Source organism: Passer domesticus, chromosome 19 (genome assembly GCF_036417665.1).
Source record: "Passer domesticus isolate bPasDom1 chromosome 19, bPasDom1.hap1, whole genome shotgun sequence".
NCBI classification, from domain to species: Eukaryota; Metazoa; Chordata; class Aves; order Passeriformes; family Passeridae; genus Passer; species Passer domesticus.
The window spans coordinates 8,057,741-8,077,074 of NC_087492.1; the positions used below are offsets into that span (position 1 = coordinate 8,057,741).

Genomic DNA, 19,334 nt, shown 5'->3' on the forward strand with positions numbered 1-19,334 from the left:
TCTGCACTCTGGGTAGCTGTGTACAATCAGCCCATTGTGTGCTGGGCAGCCTGCTCTGTGCATGGATGTATGGCTGTAGGAATAAATGGCTGAAGGAGGGATGAATCAAAGCTGTGTTTAGCACACTGCAGCCCCAGGATTGTGCCCAAGTTTGCTTGGCAGTTGTGAGTGGTCATTTTACCTCTGCTATAGTTCCTCTGGGATCCTGGGGTGCTCCAGGAATCTCCCTCTTTCAGGTGGATGACTCAAAGAGATGGTGCAGTGGTATTGATGTCATGTTTCTACTGAGGAGGGGGGAAAAAACTACATACAAGGGAGAAAGAATGTGCTTGTCTGTCTGCTGGTACCATCCCAGTGGCTCAGACTCTGCTGTTCCTCAGCTCAGCTGGTCACACTGAAACCCAGCCTCTCAGCATGCAGATAAGGAGCCAACAAAGCATCCTCCTTCTTTCTTGTATGTCAGCTGTTAAGTTTTTCTACTTCTCTAAGAGTAGCTGCAGACAGGGCATGAGGAAATGTGGCTGCAGGCTGGCAGCTCTTGTAAAGATCAATTGCTGTGAAAATGATCCCAACTCCTGCCAGAGGGAAGAAGAGCAAAGTAAAATCAGAAAGTGAGAGAAAAGCTTGTGCCTGTAGCAAAGAAATATTTCTGAGATTCAGCAGGTAGATGAGAAGTGGTTATCTGTCAAGGGAAGAGGAGTGAGGAAGATCTTACTGCTGTGCTGTACTGCTACATGTGGAGCCCTTCTGATGGGGAGATTCCATGGTGCCAGCAGAACACTCTCTGCCTGAGCTTCTATTTGCAGAAATGTACCAAGTAAAGGATGCTTTGAGCCTGAGCTGGGGGAGTGAGGGCCTCTGCAGTGCTCAGAGTGCAGTGGGAGCAAGGTATGAGTGGCACAGCTCATCACCTGTCACACCAGGGAAAATACTGCTCTGCACTGAGCTAACCTGACCTGGCTGGGGTGAGCAGGTCACTGAGCACTCTGAGGCTGTACCAGGATTGTTCCATGGCTGGAGTCAATACTGTGACCCCAGGCAGTCTGTGCCAAAATTGGAGTCAAACTGGACTGTCTCCTGTCACTTAGCCTTTCTTTCCCATGGATTGTTAGAGGTACAGTCAGTCTGCTTGTGCATGGCTGCTCAGGTGATGCCCTGTGAGTAAATACCCTGAGTTAGGCACACACAGCAACTTCTCCTGCATCTTGTTCCCAGTACAGGGAGCTGCTAGGATCCCCTGTACTGGCTCCAGTCTGATCAGACAGTAATAATTGCCTTCCAGCCAAAGCCAGGCTCTTTTTTTGGTGCCTTCTCTTCTCCATTTGACTGGGACTGAGCTAATGCTATCATTTCTGAATGACTAAGTCAGTGGCCTTTCTGTGTGCACCTGCTTGAGCAATGTACTGCTTGGCTGCTCATCTCAGTTGGTGCTGTAGGAATGGTCCCAGAGTCCATCCAAGTGGGTTTTTGTGTGGGAATGATGCCTGAGAAAAATTCCAATACGTAAAAAGGCTGTGAAATTTCAAAACCCAGTTAGTTTTTCTGGTTGGGGGAAGCACTGTGCTTTACTTGGCTGCTTTTTACAGTGTTTGGTGCTCAAGATAACAGTCTTGGGACTGTTGTGAGCTGGAGAAATTTGCTCTCTCTGTGCTAGTGCCAGTGTTCTGCCTGGGAAATCGTTTATAAATGTCTTATTAAAGACCTGTGTCTGCCTCCTTTTCTTTCTTTTTGTCATTGGATCAGCTCAGTGAGAGCAGCTGTCTTCACTTCCACCACAGCAGCCCCCAAACCACACTTGTGCCGTGCAGATTCCCACAGCCAAAGAGCAGCAGACAGCTGTGCATGCGTGTGTGTGCTGGGCTTTGTGGGCATGGGAGTTCAGGCTGAGCTCCTCGAGCTTCTCCATGCTTCTTTGAAAAGAAAGGACTCCAAGAAATCAGCTTTGTGCTAGTTTTGTGGAGAAGTGAGCACACGGTGAGACTGCAGCTCTGCCGCGTGTGAGCTGGGCGTCCCCTCGGGCTGCTGCAAGGAGGCTCCCCGGGCAGGGCAGGAGCCTTTCCTGTAAGTATCCCCTCCCCAGCTGCTGCTTTTGTTCTCACAGGTTACCCTGGGCTGCTTTCTAATGCTCCTTTCTGCCCCTAAGTCTTTCAGTACTTGCAGTGGTCAGTGGTAACCCTGCTATGGGTCAATGGTCAAACTGGTAACCCAGTTTGGCTGTGGGGCTAGTGGGACAAAACTTAGTGAGTCTTTAGAGCTAAGGGCTTGCTTGAATAGAAAACTGTATTTTCTTGTCAGAATAAGTTATAGTGAATAAAGTGAGTAATGCTTCTATGTGGATTATTGTCTAGTTGAAGTGATTTTATTGTTTGTTTAAGGAAGAATGGAAACTGTTATTTTGTAATACACCCTTTCCTTTAACATACTAACCTAGTTGTTAAATTCTAGTTTTGCAAATGTGTCTGTATGTTATTTCTAGAGATGAGGGGTGACACACACTGAGGAAGAAGATATGGGTGCTCCAGTCTTTGTTAAACTTGCAAAGCTATTAAAGTTGTGGGATTTTTGTTTTCATTATTTCTGGTAAAAACAGGGTGCTTCTCCAGAGGTGTGATATATACACCCCGTTTTAAGACTGAAAAATGTTGAATAGAGTGTTGAATAGTGAATGTTGAAAGAATATGGTTTTAAAAATAATAATTACATAAAAATTAAGACTGCAATTTTGAGATGAATAGATCGATCCATATGCTTGCAAGGTAATTATCCCTCAGTGAAAGAAACCTTGTGCATTTTCTACTAGTCACTTGCCTCCCTTGTACTGCCAAGACCAATCTGCTTTGCATATTTTGTTGAATACCGTTGTTTATTTGAAAAAAAAAAAAAAAAAAATTTAAATCCTCATACATAAATATATAGCTTTGCTGTTTATTTCTTTTCAGAATTATAGTGGATTTGATCCAGCATGAGGAGCCCCCAGCTCCTCCATCCCTCCCTCCCATCTCTAGCAGGCACCAGGAATGTGCCTCTCACCAGTGGCAGGGCAGATTTTGTGCCAGTCAGCATCTTGAATGAGACTGTATAAGAAAGCCTTTGTTTGGGGTGTCTGTGTGAGGCTCACTGCCCTTCCCAGCTGCCTCTCTGGAGGCAAATATTTGTCTCAATGGGCATTCCCTTCCATTCAGTGCAAGACATCCTTGCAGTGGTCCTTACTGGGTTTTACTTCTCATTCATAATTCTCATTCTTACTGTCTTCCTCCTCACTGCAGTTTTATTTCTGGATACTCCTCCTCTCTTCAGAGGAACTAAAACATGGGGATGCTGAGGTTGTATCAGATCTTAATACCCACACCATTGGGGTTATTCCTGGGAGCAGCAGGGCAGGAGATTTTCAGGGTGCCAGATGCAGAGCTTGCCTCTGTGCCAGATCACAGCCCCAGCTTTTCAGCTTTGAACTTGCAGAGCTTTCAGCCCTTGTTTCCAAGTCAGCCATAAATCTCTGGGGCTCCTTCCTCCCACAGTGTGCTGCCAGGCAGTTGGCTATTGTCTGCAAAGTGTTGCTTTTTCTCACAGGTACCCCTTCCCTCTCTGTTTATGCCTCATCCTGTAGTATGAAAGGGCTGTGATAAATCCTGCAGAAAACAGCTGCTTCATTGCTGTGCTCCATAACTTGAATTTCCATGTGACAGTGGGCTGGCTTTCATCTGATTGCTAACAGCATCATGTTTATGCAATCCAGGTTGCCTTGAGAAGCTCAAATCCCCATGTGGTAACCTAGAAATTCCATGTGGCACGGGCTCAGTGAGAGCTGTGGAGGCAGCAGGCACCAGCCCTTCTCCCACAGGAGTCTGTGCCTGTGTGGCTGCTGCTGATGCTGCCAAGGGAAGAATCCCTGAGCCCTGCACAGGTGGCAGCTCCTGGAGGTGCAGCAGGCTGTGCATCCTTCTCTCTTGCCCAGCAGACAAGCTGCTGTAGGTGGTGGGGGGCAGATGCTCTGCACTGGCCTCCTCTGAGGGGAAGCTCTGATGAGCTCTGTTCTCCCTCAGTGCAGTTCTGCAGGTTGTGCCTGGAGATGAAATGGCCTTGCAGACCCAGAGAGCTCACAGTGACTGCAGTGTAAAGAGGTGAGTAAAACCCCTGCACAGGAGCTGACAGCTGTAAGGACAAGAGCAGGCTGTCCTCCAGCCCACAGTGCAGGGTGGTGGGCTGTTGGATGGGGAATCAACATAAACAATTCCACCAGAATCCAAGCAAGCAATCACCTTGGGTAAACAATCTCCAGAACACAATCCACATGAGCAGCAAATGAGATAAGAATTGTTTTGATCATGCTTCTCTCTGCTCAGAGGGCATGTGAATACCCCAGATGGGGTATTACCATCCACCACACATCTTTGGTGCCCTGAGCAGGGACAGGGTCTGACTGTCATCCCCACCTCATCATCTCAGCACTGAACCAAGCAGTGAGCCAGGCTGCTCTAGTGCTCCAAGGCTCTTGTATAATCCCTGTGGCAGTAAAACCAGACCTTATTCCTTTGAGCTGGCACCCCTGTGGCCAGCAGTAGGGTTTTCCAGCTGACAAAATCTTGGCTTCAAATGGGCATTACAGTCCCCTGGTCTCAGGCCTGTCCTGAAGCCCTGCCCGGGCTGGGAGGAGCAGAGCTGGTACCAAAAGTTTTTTTTGACCAGTCTGGTGGCAAGGCTGCACTTTGAGATGCTCACAGACTGCACAACTTGCTGCCCCATCCCAGGTCAGTGGCATCTACAGCAGGGGCCAGTGACAGGAGGGTGAAGTGTCTTCAGTCTCGTGCCAGTGGCAGTTCAGCCAGGCTGGGGCACTTTTTGTTGCCAGGTGGTGGATGAGAAGTTTATTGATTTACCATGGAAAGGGAATGCAGCCAGGATTGGGTGGGCAACTCTGTGCTGCATGTCATGTTGCCTTGTGATGTGGTGATGTTTGTGGGTAAAAACCTCTGAAAATTAAAATAGAAAAGAAAAAGACCTCTTTTAGTGGCAGTGTAAAGCTCTTCTGTAAGTGTAATGTTTGTGCTTATTTCCCCCTCCTTTCTGACATGAGACACTACTTTGGAATCTCTCTTCTTTTTTCTGTTTGGTTGTGGTTTTAGTTTTTTTTTTTGTTGTTTGGTTGGTTGGGATTTTTTGTTTGTGTGGTTTTGTGTTGGTTTTTTTTGTTGTTGGTTTTTTTTGTTGTTGGTTTTTTTTGGGGGGTTTTTTGTTGTTGGTTTTTCTTTCCTCTTTCTTTTAAATCTAGTGTGCCTCCATTTCATTAATTAACTACTTGTCTCCTGATTCCCATGGCAACACAACAGGCTGTTGCATTTCTGAGTCCTTTGGCAGTTGTGGTGCCTGGCATGTGTCTTGGGAGCAGTCAGACCACAAAAGGGTTCTGCAGGGAGTAGGAAATCCACGGGCAGCACTCCCTGAGCACTGATCTCACGCTGCACTGCTCTTCCCTTCCTCTCCCTCCTCCCCTTCAGATACAAGTTTCCTTCCCTCTTTGTTTCAATTGCTTGGTGTTAAGAAATGAGCAACTGGAGTGCTGTGGGAGGTCGAAGGGTGTGGAGGGAGTGAGGGGATGGATGGGTTCAGTGGATGTGACTTAAACATAGCACGAAGCTGAGCATAATGTCGGGGATCCTGCAGGGAAAGCTGCCACTGCTGGTGCTGCAGAGCAAGTGCTCTCTTCCTCCCACTTCAGTTTCCAGAGCTTTTTTGAGGGGGCGTTTCTTGCTTCTGTATTATACAAAGCTTCTGTTCACTCCTTCCTACAGCAGTTTCCAAGAGCTGGAAGAATCCATGCCCTTTCTGCAGAAGCCCTTGTGCTTCAAGGGATTTTGGACACATGGCTTTCATTGACACTGTAACAAGAGCCCTGTGAACAGGCTGAGACTTCAGTTAAACTTTTAACCTCTCCAGCTCTTGGCTGGTAGGAATTTGGCTCCTGAAGTACGGGTGCCCTGTCAGTGTGGGTCCCTGAAACTGGTGGGGTGAGTTTGCAGGAAGGGCTCTAACCATCAGGTTTGCTGTAGTTGTGGCTAATGTGTAGGCTTTGTGAAGGGCAAAGGGAAAGCAGAGATTTGGAGCTGGATAAGATGTGCATGCACTGGATGCTCTGTATGACTCTGATTTACAAGTTGTTGCTCAGCCCTGGAAGCTGTGACCTACAGGAAGCCCATTTAATCTGAAAAGAATGAGCCAGCTAATGAACACAATAGGGCTGTAAAGTTGGAGAGCCTGAGCGGAGGAGATCCTGCTCACTGCTTGCTGTGTCTTGGAGCCTGGTCCCAGTGAGAGGAGGAGGGCAGCTGCTGCTGTGGCAGTCCAGACCAGCAGGTGAGGTCAGTTCTGGACAGAGCAGCACAGGGAGATCCTCTTGGGCTGAGCAGGAAGAGCCTTCCTCATCGCTGGCTTCCAGGTGAGCTGCTGAGTTGGAGACCCAGTAGTGACTTCAGAGAGTTCCTGTGGCTTCTTGGTTGGCATCAGCAGGTACTGGCAGGGTTGGAATAGAAAGAACCCAGTTTGTTATGTTGGGTGGGTTTCTCTTGTGTAAATCTTCTCAATTTCATACTTGAGATCTGCACCCTTGGTTTGCTGTTTCTTGGAACTTTTTTCTTAGTGAATTTTTTGGAACTTGGCATTTATCTGGGGAGTCTGCCTAGAACAGGAAGACTTTTCAAAACAGCAAATCCAAGTGACACACACCAATAGACCAACTCTTGAGGTGCCTGTAGGCTGGAAAAGCTCAGGACTCTTTCATGGCAATCCTTTTGGGTGGCTTTCCCTTCAGCTGTAAGAGGTACCTGGAGAGTGGTAATGCCAGTGTCAGGTCTCTGGGAGCAGTGCCACCAGCTGCTCTCACTTTTGGGCTGTCATGAGGGACTGAAGTCAAGTTACTCATTGCTGCCATTTGCCTCTGGAAGGCTGGTGACCAGATACCTACCTGGGAGGGTCACAGCTTAGTCTGCTTGGACTACTTGGGATGCTGTCTGGCCATCTAGCTAGTGGGTTAGTAAAAGCCAAGAGAAATGAGTTCCACTTGATCATGGTTACTCTTGGCTTCTCTGAAAACCTGCTGCACCAAAGCCCATTTGCTGCTCTGTGGTTATTATTTCATATGTGGGTAATGAAAGCCATGTAAAACACAAGTTTCTACACTGTGGCCATAATAAACAAGGTGAACCTTCAGGCAGTTCCTTATTTACATCCTGTACTTTTGAATAATTCACCTCATGCTCAAGAATAATGATATTTCTGCCTGCACTGCTCAGGAGCCTGGGATGAGATTGTTTCCCTGAGATGTAATTACTGTAGTTCAGCATACCTGCTCATCAGACAGGCACCTAAAATGAACAAGAGTGTGTAAAGTTCCACTGAAATTTTGGCTTTTGTGGGAGGACAATGTTGCACCAGTAATCCAGTGAACTGTTCTTTATTTTTTTGCTGGTCCAAGTCAGTTTTGAAGGTGTTTGCTCTTGCAGTGAATTACAGTGAGTCTAAATGCAATTTAAATCCTGCTGCATTGTTTGTTCAGCCTTGGGCAGCCTTCCTGCCTTTCTTTGCTTGAGCTTTGCTGCTGAAGGGTTTGCTTATCCCAGCCACGTTACAGAGGTGCTTGTGAGAGTTAATGTGACCTGTGTCTTGACCATTAACTAACACCTGAAATCAGGAACTATTGGGCTGAAACTTGGGGTCAGTAAGTGTAAAAAACCAGTTCTGATCTCTTCTCAATGTAGTGGCAGAGCCCCCCAGATTTTTTGTGCTTGTAGTTCCCTGTACAGTAGGCTGAGTTTGGCTGTCGTTGGCATGGTGGATGCGTGTGCACAGACATGTCAGTGGCATGATCTTTGTGTGTTGGGGTGCTCTGCCAAGCACAAAACCAAGGTGTAAATTGTGTTTCTAATTTAATTTATCCTCCTACCCATCACAGACCTTGTTGGTGATAAACCCCTGTAGCCAGCTTTGGCTATTTAACTTAGAGCCTTCTTAAAATGTAACTTGCTAATCTGACTGCTTTAGTATCTTGTGTTATTAAGAATTGAAATCACAATAGTGGCCTTATTTTTTACCTGTGATTTTTTTTATAATTCAGATGGATGGAGCCATGTTTCCTTCATGCTTCTTTTTATTTAAAGTCTTTTGTAAGGATAAAAGCTCTAAACATCCTTATAGTCTTTGGGTTTAATTTTTTAAGGTGAAAGTGGTTCTTGGATGTAATGCTGTCCATCTGATGGAGCTCATCTTGGTGTACTGTCCTACAAAATTGAGAGTGACACAAGCTCAAATGCCAGAAATTTGCCCAAAAGCCCCCAAAACTTCTTGATGAACATATGAGGTTGAGGAAACTTCCAAGGCAGGGTTCAGAAGCCAGGAGAAGGCTCTCACTGGGAGCTGGCTGAGCTCTGCTGGGAGCTCCATGGTCTCTCTTGCCACCAATATTTTCAGCTGGGAACAGTATTCACACAGCTGGGGACAGTATTTACAGTATTTACTGTCCTTCCTGTGCCCATCATGGGATTTTCCTGAACATTCCCCATGTGTTATGCTGTGCATGCCCCTTTTGGCTGATCTTCTCAACAGCTGTTCCAGCCCCAGCCTGCTGAGCCCAGTGAGCTGGTTGGAGATACTCCTGTTTGTGAGAGGAGTTTGTACAGTCACACCTTAATTGCTGCTCTCTTCTTGTTCAGACAAGGCTCACACCAGGCAGAGGTACTGCTTCCAGGGACCCCAAACTGGTGGCCATAGAAATTTGTCAGGTGTCGACTCTGTAGTCTAATAAAAACCCGAGTGTCAAAATTGTTCCCTTGTAACACATGATTTAGCAGAAACTAAGATCTTCCTGCTATTGCCATACTGCTCTTTTCTTTCCTCTTTCCTAGACCTCTAGCAAAGCTTTCAAGTATCTTGCTTTGGGAGCTTTTATGTTTTTCACTCTTTCTAGGAGCTGAGCCTGATCTGTCAGGCCCATTACTTGTGAAAGAGCTGTGGAAGTGTTGCAGACTGAGCCACAGTGATGGCTGAGGCTGAACGAGTTTCACAGCTCATTACACATAAGCACTCAAGTTTGGCTTGTCTCTGCAGCTGCTCAGGGTTCCTCTGCCAGCCTTCTCTGGTAGCAAATAAAAATTTTTTCCTGGCTGTGCTTTAGAATTTTCTGGTTGGTGGTACCCAGAAACTTCAGCTGAAAGTGGGGCTGAAGAGTCCAGGGTGTTTCATTGAGCAGAGGATATGTGGGACCAAGCCTTCTGCAAACCCCCCCTACTCCAGCTGTGTGGGAGAACCACATTTGGGACCTCAGGGCTGTTGAGAGCTGAGGATGGCTGAAGGTCCATGGTATGCGACTTGCTGGGTCTTATTTTGCAAGCTTATTTCCTCAGTTTCTGTTGTGGTTTCTTCTAGGGCTTTACTCAACTTCCCCCTTTAACCCTCAGAGAGTTTTAATGAAGTTCACATGTCCTTGTCATTTGTTGCCTGGAGCCCAGGCTGAAAGCCCAAAATTCATGACAGGAGGGTTTGACAATGGGGTCAGCAAGAGTTGGGTCACTGCTGTCTCATTTGCTTGGGTTGACTCTGTTCCCATTCAGGTACCTGTCATGTGTTTAAGGGTCCCCTTTTGTATTATGGAGAGTTTGGCCAATCAAGATTCTGCTGGAGAGAGTGAGCAGATCACTGAATACCAGCATCACCTGCAGTTTTCCTTCCCCAGGCAGCAGAGAATTGCTGGAAGGCTGATGCTGGAAAAAGGGCACTCTTTATTGCCAGTTTATTGAGTTCCATGCACATTGTGCAACCCTGCAAGGCTGTGCATGAAGCTTTGTGGATGCTTCCTGTTTAAAGAGATGCAGTTTATATTGAACATAGCCCAGGTGTCTGCTTGCTGCTGCATTTGCTCCAGTAAAGGACACAGCAGCAGCTGGGGAAAATGGGGAATTTGTGTCATCCCACAGGAGCTGTTAGTGGGACACACAATGGGGTTCTCATAGTGCCGAGTACTAAAACATCAGTGCCTCACACTTTTTTTTCCCCCCCTAAAGATATATATTTTGATTTATTTTTTTGGGTAAAAGGATGACTTTGGCTTCTTTCTGCAAAGCAGCAGTTCATTGGGCTCCCTTTCATCCTTAAGCACTTATCACCACTCCTGTGCTTTTGAGCTCATCCACATTCAGGGGCTGTGAGGGGGCTGAGGTATTGTAAAGGGGAAGAAAACATGGGGTCATTTTTTAAAGTTCTGTGTGAGACCTGGAGAAACTGGGCAGTAGATGGAGGATCTGTGCAGATTAACACTTAAGAAGGTGTGTAAGTAAGGCAGCACTCAGGTTTAATCTTCACAGGGCGTACACCTGCAATCTAGGTTGCTGTCCCAGATGTTTTCTTTCTGTAAATGCCTTTTCTTGATGTTTTGGCTTCCTTCTAGGACTTCTCCTTATACCAAAACCTCTTTTTCCTTGATCCACAGGCTCACCTTTACACAAGCAGGGTACCACATCCACCAACAGCACCGAGAAGTCGGCATCGAAGGTCGCCGAGGTGGGCGATGATTTCCTGGGAGACTTCGTGGTGGGCGAACGTGTCTGGGTGAATGGAGTGAAGCCAGGAGTGATCCAGTACCTTGGGGAAACGCAGTTTGCTCCAGGCCAGTGGGCAGGGGTTGTTCTGGATGACCCGGTGGGTAAGAATGACGGCTCTGTGGGAGGAGTGCGCTACTTTGAGTGCCAGCCGCTGCAGGGGATTTTTACGCGACCATCCAAGCTGACGCGGCAGCCGGTGGCCGAGGGCTCAGGGAGTGACGCCCCCTCCGTGGACTCCCTGACAGCTCAGAACTTGTCACTGCACTCGGGGACGGCCACGCCGCCTCTGTCCACTCGCGTGATCCCGCTGAGGGAGAGCGTCCTCAACAGCGCCATGAAAACGGGCAACGAGTCCGGATCCAACCTGTCGGACAGCGGGTCGGTGAAAAAAGGGGAGAAGGACCTGAGGCTTGGGGATCGTGTGCTGGTGAGTTGGCTCTGGGGTGTTGGTTTCTCGATATCAATCCGGGTATCGATCCTTCGAGGTTGGGATTGAAGGCACTTGAGATGGAAGTTCATGTTGGCACTCATGTGTTTATTGTTTCTTATCAGTGAAACAGCCTCACAACCATGAGTTTGGCAGACTTTCATGAGCAAGGCACAAAATGGCTGTCTCTTGGTACAAGGTCTTTTAAGGCTAAACTATCCAATTAAGACATGACACCTAGATTATTTTCCCTTTTAACCCAATAACTGATTCCTGGAAGCCCGCAATGTGGACTTTCCTGTCCAATTACAAAACATCACCCAAACCCATGGAGAAGAAGAAAGAAGGTGAAGAAGAAGGAAGAAGAAGGTAAAGTAGAACAACCAGCCTCCACCCTAAAACCTCCATCTTGCTTCATATGTATTTCTATATGCTAAAACCCCAAATTCTAAGTTTTCCACCCTGTGATATTACACACTTCTAACCAACTACGCACCTGTAATCCCAGTGCTATCAATCAATTTTGGAAGTGTTCTCCACAGCCTCAGGTGAAATGCAGTGCTCTCTTGCGAGTCTGTGCCTTTCAGCACAGAAAGTTTAAAATTCTCAGCATCCAGGGTTCTGACAGTGGGGTCCCCCTGGAATGGCAAAGGATTTGTCCCCGTGCTGAGTGTTCCTGGTCAGCTTGGGACAAAAGGAGAGCAGGGTTGGTGGTGAGGTTTGGGATGGTGCAGGGTCTTGGGAGACACCTGGGCCAAGTAGGCATCAAACATCTTTGGGATGCTGTGTCTTCTGGACACATCTATCTTTTACACTGGTGCAGGAGAGCATGTTCTAAAATACTTCTTGTATTGGACAAGTCCTGAACTGTAGAAAGATGTCAGAGAGAGAACAACTGAAATATGAGGGAAATAGAAGCGACATCATTTATTAGGTTCTAATCTAGTGATACTCCATAATGACTGTATTATTTGGGCTTTCAAGGAATTTGCAGCAGTGTCTTGTTGCACATGGCTGCACACGGTCTGAAAGGACTTGAAAGAATCTCTCCTCTTGGTCAGTCTTTCTGGTGGTTCAATTTTCTTATGTCAGATGATGACACAAACTCCTTTCCTGTACAGAAAGGAACCTCCAGTAATTTTTAGAAGATGGCAGGACTTGGGGAGAAATTGTTGTGGTGGTTGAGTTCTCCACATCTGATTCCTGTTGTTATTTTCATTATTTGGAATAGACTACCTGATGACTATGCCAAGATGCCACACTTGTACTAGGAATGGGTTACTGGAAGTTTGCCACCTAGTTTGTCATCATTTGTGTCCTAGCAGAGGAGATGGAGAGGGGAAAGAATGATATCAAGGACAGGAAGACTGAGTTCTGTCCTGCAGCTGTGTAAGAGAGTTTAGTTTAGTTAGTGTGTGTGATACATACTGTGATATCAAATACTGGAAGAGCCAGGCCTTGAGCACAGATCTGTTGTGAGTGTATCCCCAGTAATATCTCTGCATCTGGAAGGTGAAGGTGACTCTGACCAACAGCCATGACAGGTTGCAGAGGGGTCAGTCTTTGCACACCCTGGATAACCTGAATCCAGTTGAAGTTATCCATGCAGTGTTGCAGCTGGTTCCAGAGCCAGCAGTGGGTGTGGGGAAGGACAGACAGACTGGACATGGTTAATGACAGCTGCTTGGTAGAACTGGCTCCACAGTCCATGTGAATCAGGAGTGTGTGCAGGGATTGCCAGAGCCAGTCTCAAATGTCCTTTTGGGACTAGTGTTGGGTCCTCCAGTAGTTTTTATTTCAGTTATATAAAATATAAACAATGTAAAGTTGGTGATTTTCAGGGGAGGGAAAGTGAAGGTTGGTTCTGCTTGTGCGCACTGGATGATGCTTAGTAAACCTAGTGTGAATATGTAGGTTTGTAGAGTTGAGAGTTGTATTTTCTCATATTTTCCCCAAAATGTGCACAGGAGCTGACACTTGCTCAAAGGTCTGTCTGCTTCCTGATTTCAGTAGAGTCAGCTCTCATCCCTCCCCATCCCTGCTGGCAGCAAAGCTGCTGCTGTCCCTGCAGCCCCAGGACAGGGAGGGCAGGGAGAGGTGGCAGCCCTGTTCTCTGTTTGCACAAGCATTGGTGCTTCCTGTGGGTGTGGTACAGCAGCCACACATGGGGGAATGAACCTGAGCATCTGCCCTCTTTTGATGGGTTTATTTGCTCCCATTTTCTCCTTCTTGCAGGGAAGTGTTCAGGTGAGAACTTATGATTTTATAAGCAGCAGCCATAGAAGGCAAACTGCAAAATATAAAATCTATGGTAAACCTGACTCTGTTCTTTCTGAACCAGGCAAGCAATGGAATTATGTTCTCCAGATTTGTGCTTCCCCTTTTTTCTCCTGACCATAAGTTCTCTGATACAGGACCTGTTCCCTGAACACTCTGCTCACCTCAGTGGGCCCACACAGAGTGAATTTTGGCATAGCCACAGAATACAGCCTGGGAGCATCTTTCCCCTGGGTTTCTGTTGAGTTATGTTTTGGGAATGGTTTGGTTTTTTAGTTTATTTTTAATGAGAGTGCATCCTTAAAAGCCTGCCCTCCCTGCCTGCTAATTCATCCACGTCAGATGTTACTAGGTAAAGTTTATGCTGTGACTTGTTAGTGTAATAAATAGCTGCAGAAGAGGGAGCCTGGAAGAAGCTTAGTCTCTCCCTGGTTCTAGCAGGGATGCTCAGCTTACAGAAACATGAGGAATTGTTTCACACAGTCATAGAGATCCAAGAAAAGAACAGATAATAACAAGAATAAATAATTTGCTGTTATGGTTCATTCACATCTGCTTGGCTTGGCAGCTTTTATTTTACTTATGGGAGGAGTCAGTTAATCATGTTGGGTATTGGAATACATAAACAATAATTCTGAATAAACGTTAGTTGCCTCAAATTCCTTGAGCCAATCTTTGCTCATCCTGTATGGATTGGTACAGTTTTAGCTGTCTTTTTTACTCTCAGTGTTTCCTTTTCTGAAAGAGTGTCATTTTATCTGAGAGTGGCATTTGGATGTATGGGATCCACCACAGGCTTTTCAGGACATGTTTTCATTGAGTGCCTGTGATGGAGCACAAGGTTGCAGGAGACCCCTCCAGGTCAGCCAGATGGACACCTGGCTCTCTGCAGTCTGATGTGCCTTTCTTTGACTTCATTAAAGTCCATTATAGCTTGAAGACATTTTTGCTTTTCAGTTACTTTGTTCCAAGACCCTCTCTGACTCTCCAGCAGCTGCAGAAAGTGACTTTCAGCTTTCCATTAGAAGCTTTCCATTAGAAGAGTTAGATAATATTTGCCTTTGGCACTCAGACTTTTTCCCAGAGATGTAAAAATTGCATTAAAGAGATGAAAAATCCACCCTAATGTTGTAGAACTCATCTCTTGAAGTCTGGCAAATAAATGTGGGACAATTAACCTTTGCTTTAGTGACAGCTGAGCTTCCTGAAATGGGATAATTGCTGAAGTTCTGTTAATGTGAGGTTGGCTTCTTGCCTTTCTGCAGGGAAAGAAGGGCTGCAACAGAGCAGTGGAGCATTTTCTGCCTGGGAGGAATTTCTGCTTGGTTTTTTGCCTAAGAAAATGTGTTTTTCATTCTTTGTGGAGAGGCCTTCTTAGCAGCTGAACTCATTCCCTCTTAAATGCCATTGCTTTCTGAAGTGGGTGAAGTAGGTGGTTTTATTATATGTCAGCCTAAATAAAAAATAATTTAAACTAAAAAAATTCCTCTTAGAATAGGTATTCTGCCCTTCAGCCATGCTTGTATTTCCTAACTGGAATTGTGCAGCTCAGCATTGAACTGGAGTGATAAATAAGGCTGTTTAAGGGCCAGGGTATATCCCAGTGGCTGGTTCAGTTGTTGAGGGGTATTGCCCCAGGTACCTTTTGGAAGGATGCCGGGTTTGTGATTTTGCTGGAACTTGCAGGTCTTCAAAGCCAGTGCAAATTGCAAATGCTGGACCAGCAGCACTTCAGCTGACACTGGGCAGGGCTGGAGCCTGGGCTGCTGGGAATGGATCCTGGCCTTCCCCCCGAGCGTGTGCTTTTAATCACCTTGTCTGTCTGCTGCAAACTGCTTTTGCCTGCAGTGTGTTGAAGCTCCTGGCCAATGATGGAAAGCACTCATGAATAAACAAATCAAGTTCTTTCTTCAGAAAGAATCTGTCCCTGCCACAGCCCTGTTTGGCCAGCCCAGAGCTGCAGAAAGCATTGAACCTCCTGAGTGAGAAATAATTTCCTGAGAAGCTGCCTGGGCAGGAGAATTGCAGCCTAAGCCCTTCTCCTTGGGCAGAGACAACTCACTGCTCTGCTGCCAAAATCCCTGAGCTGTTTCAGTGCCTGAGACTGAAGCCTTGCTGCTGGAAAGGCATGCAAGGTGTCCTGAAGGAAGGATTCCTGCTCTTTATTCTCCTGGGTAACCATTGGAGCTCTCCCAGCTTGTGGAGTCCTAGAGGTGCAGCAATGCTCTGTGGCATTCACATTCTCTGAAAATATCCCTTCACCCAGGATTTTCCTCCTGGGAAGCTGAGAAGCCTCAGAGAAAAGGAAAACAATTCTTATCCCATTTGCTTCTCCTGTGTTGTGCTCATGTGGAATGTGGTTGGAGATTGTTTACCCAGAGGTGATTGTTTCATTGCATTCTGGTGTCAATTGTTTTCACTCTTTGGCCAATCAGGGCCAAGCTGTGTTGGGGCTCTGGAAAGAGTAATGAGTTTTCATTATTATCTTTTTAGCATTGTGTAAGTATCCTTTCTGTATTCTTTAGTATAGTATAGTATTCTTTAATATAATATAGTATAATAAAGTAATAAATTAGCCTTCTGAGAACATGGAATCAGTTTCATAATTCCTGCCTTCTTTGGGACATTCCCAGCAAATACAATAATGCTCCTTTCTCAGACAATCACCAGGAATATTCACTTATTGCTAACCAGGCAGAAAAGAAGGAAGGATCCCATTCTGTAGCTGTACCAAGGCAGGATTCTTAGTATTCCACTGCCTGCTTGGAGCTCCAGCAATTGCTATGTCATGGCTAGAGAATGCAGCAGAAGGCACTGTGGGGATGATGGATCCCTGTCCCTGTGGAAGTTTGTAACAGGCAGTGGGAAGTGCAGTGTTCCAGCTGTTTGCAGGATTTAAGAGAAAAGAAAACATCTGGGACTCCTGGTTAGAGCTCCTTCCTCACTGTATGAGGTTGTTGCTGTAAAGGGGCTTTTTACAGGAGTGTGGAGTGTCAGGATAAGGGGGAAAGGCTTCAAACTGACAGAGTAGTGCTAGGTTTGATATTAGGAAATATTCTTCTTGGTGAGGGTGCTGAGGCCCTGGCCAGGGGAGTTGTGGCTGCCCCATCCCTGGAAATGTTCAGGACAAGGTTGGATGGGGCTTGGAGCAACCTGGTGTAGTGGAAGGTGTCCTTGCCCTTGGCAGGGGTGGAACAAGATGAACTTCAAGGTCCTTTCTAACCTAAACCATCCTGTTTCTATGCAGTGAAACAAAGAGGGAAATAAATAGCCCAAAGCAAGTGCCCTGCTCTGCTGCCACACTAACCCTTAGAGGCTCTTTGTGCACACCCTCCTAAGCATTCATTTGGGCTGAGCCCCTGCCTGGCCCTTGTCTGCTGGGTGCAGTATCTGTAGTTAAATGGGAGCTGTAAGTGGACTGTGGTGGAGCAACCTGTGTTAATAACACAGGCAGACTTAGTATTGGAGACAGCCCCAGGAGGAGATGCTGTAATTCCAGGCTTTCCTCTTACACCACCTCCCTAGGATATTATTTTCTCACTGGTGCCTGACAGATAAATGCACAGAAATGTCTTGCATCCAGCAGTGCTGTCAGACTCATTGCTGTGCAAAGCTGACTTGTGCTGTGGGGATGGGTAGGCACAAAGATGAGTGGTTGGATGAAAAGAAACTATAAAAATTCCTGTAGCTTCACATACAGAGGGCTGGCCTGTAATTCCTGGCTGTCTGTTTCTCCCCTTACCTTAAAAGCCAGTTCTGGCATTCTCAGATTTATTAAATCAGATGAAGCTGATGGCCAGACTGCACATAGAGGTAAGTTGTATTTACGGATAAACCTGACCACAAGCCAGTTCTCACCTTTCACCAGCTGCTGACCCTGGCTGTAGCTGGGACACAGCCCCAGTATGTGATGGCCACGTTTACCCCCTTGCATTATTTCAGGTGGTCTGTAGCAGCTGGACTCACAGCCTGTGCCTTTGCCAAAAGCACCTTCTGTAAATCAAGTTATTGTACAGTGATTTGCAGTGCTAGAAGAGCTAAACTGTCTATGATGGGAAATCACAGCTCCTGCCTCTCAGCTGGGGTGGAAATAGGATCCTTTAGTGGGTGGATGAGTATGGGGAGGGGGAAATAAACCCAGCCATTCATCCCACAGGAAAGGATGGTTGCTCCAGTTTGCAGGCTGGACAGAGCCTCCAGGTACAAGTCTAACCAGAGCAAGGCACGTGTCCAGTAAAGGTGATTTCCCAGTTCTTGTTGGCATCCCTCAGTAGCAGAGTGGAATAAGCTGATGTGCTGCACACAGAAAGTACTTGAAGGTCCTCAGAGTGTGAAGCAAGTGTCCTGTGTGTGCTCTTTTCCCCACCCCCTCCTTCCTCTTCCCAGAGATGAGCAGCAGGAGAGTCTCAGCTCTGCTGGGGCCCAGCACAGGACACAGGAGCTCTGCAGAGGAGACTTGTCCATGTGCCGGGCACTTTGTGTTCCCACCTCACCCTCTGCTCAGCAGCCCTGTCTTGTGGAAACACTTTGAAAATCAATTTAAATGGGTAAATTTGGATGTTAAACAGAAAGGACAGTGTTATCTCTGGATTTCTGCATGGGAGTATGATCAAGCAGGTGCCTCAGCCATTGCTGACCCCTGAGTGTGCGTGACATGGCTGGGGACAGTCCCTGATGGCCTGGAAGGCACAGAGAATTGCATTTTTCTCTTCTTCCTGAGAAGTATTGGGAGTGTATTGCAAGCAGAGCAATGCCCAGAGGCCATAGGGTGAGGGCAGCTCCCAAGAGGTTCTTGCTTAGAGCAAGAAACTGCTGTGGGATGAGCAGGGCCACGAGGAGCAGAGAGCAGACACAGGCTGCAGGGGGTGTCACTCCCAGCAGCCAGCCTGAGATCTGGTAAATGGTTTAAATGATATGTTAGCTCTGTTGAAGACTGTGTCAGGAAGGATTAGCATCATTGTCTTTTCAGCCCTGGGATACTGGTCTGCATCCCATTTTGTCATTTTGATGGGATAAGCACAGCAAAATGGGATGTCAATGGTACTGTAATTAGCAGGGAAGGTGTGTGGCTGTCCTTCCATGACTGCATGGTGCTGCTCTGACTCACCAGTGGATACAGACCTGCTGAATAGCCTCTAAATATCCTTGGCTTCATTTTGTTGTGGAGATCAGGCCCTAGACTGTCCCTTGAAACTACTGGGGATGTTTCACTGGGGAAGGGATGAGCCAGCAAGATAATAATTGATTAAAGGCATGGAAAAGGGAGCAGAAAGCTCTGGAGCTGGATTTTCCAGGAGCTCCAAGGTGTGTGGCTCAGAGGCTGCTCAACTCCAGCTGAAGAGGAGGGGTTACCACAAGCTTGTTTAAACTTAACCATAAGTGTTTTTACCTGGAGAAACTTGGAGTGTTGACAAAATAATCTGTAAACTAAAAAAATCTAGTATCACTGTGTCAATATTGTTTCCATTCCTTGGAATTTCCACAAAGAGCTCTTTTTAGCTGCTTTATGCTTGGTTTTTTGTTGTTGTTATTTTCCCCAAAACAACTATAAAAGCATTAACACTTTATATTTGGTGAAATCCCATTTTCTTGGGCATGAATAATCTCAGCAATAGTTGGGTAAGGTGACTGTTAAAGGCTTCTCAGAAAAGCTTTTGGAATTTTATTATTTTTGAGTGAAACTTTTCAACTCCAAAAGCCATGACATGTCTGAACTGAGGCTGGTGGTTAATTAAGCTTTGTTAATTCTGTGCTGTCTCAGGCCTTAGCAAAGAGAGGTGTGCCCTCTCCACTTTGTCCTTGCTTCACTGCAGACCCTGGACATGCTGGAGATGTGGCTGTGACTGACCAGGCCAGGCTGAGACATGCAAACGAGTTCCCTGTAGAGACATTCATGGCTTGGAGTGGCACTGATGCCAGCACTGGGCTGGGGTGTTCTGGGGTGAAATCCTCTGGTCTCCATGCCACAGGAACCACCCTGCTCAGCTGCTGTTCACACCTGGGTTACACACAGTGCTGTCCAAGGCTCTGAGCTCCCATGAGTA

General features: G+C 46.6%; 1 protein-coding gene across 3 annotated transcripts in view; it reads left to right on the top strand.

The window, feature by feature from the left end:
- The window catches only part of CLIP2 (CAP-Gly domain containing linker protein 2), an 80,241-nt gene that overhangs the window by 25,165 nt on the left and 35,742 nt on the right, over window positions 1–19,334 (top strand). For all 3 annotated transcript variants that reach the window (XM_064395036.1, XM_064395038.1, XM_064395037.1), the window contains exon 3: window positions 10,475–11,013. In XM_064395036.1, the coding sequence (XP_064251106.1) occupies window positions 10,475–11,013 (539 nt within the window). The remainder of the gene's footprint in view (window positions 1–10,474; window positions 11,014–19,334) is intronic.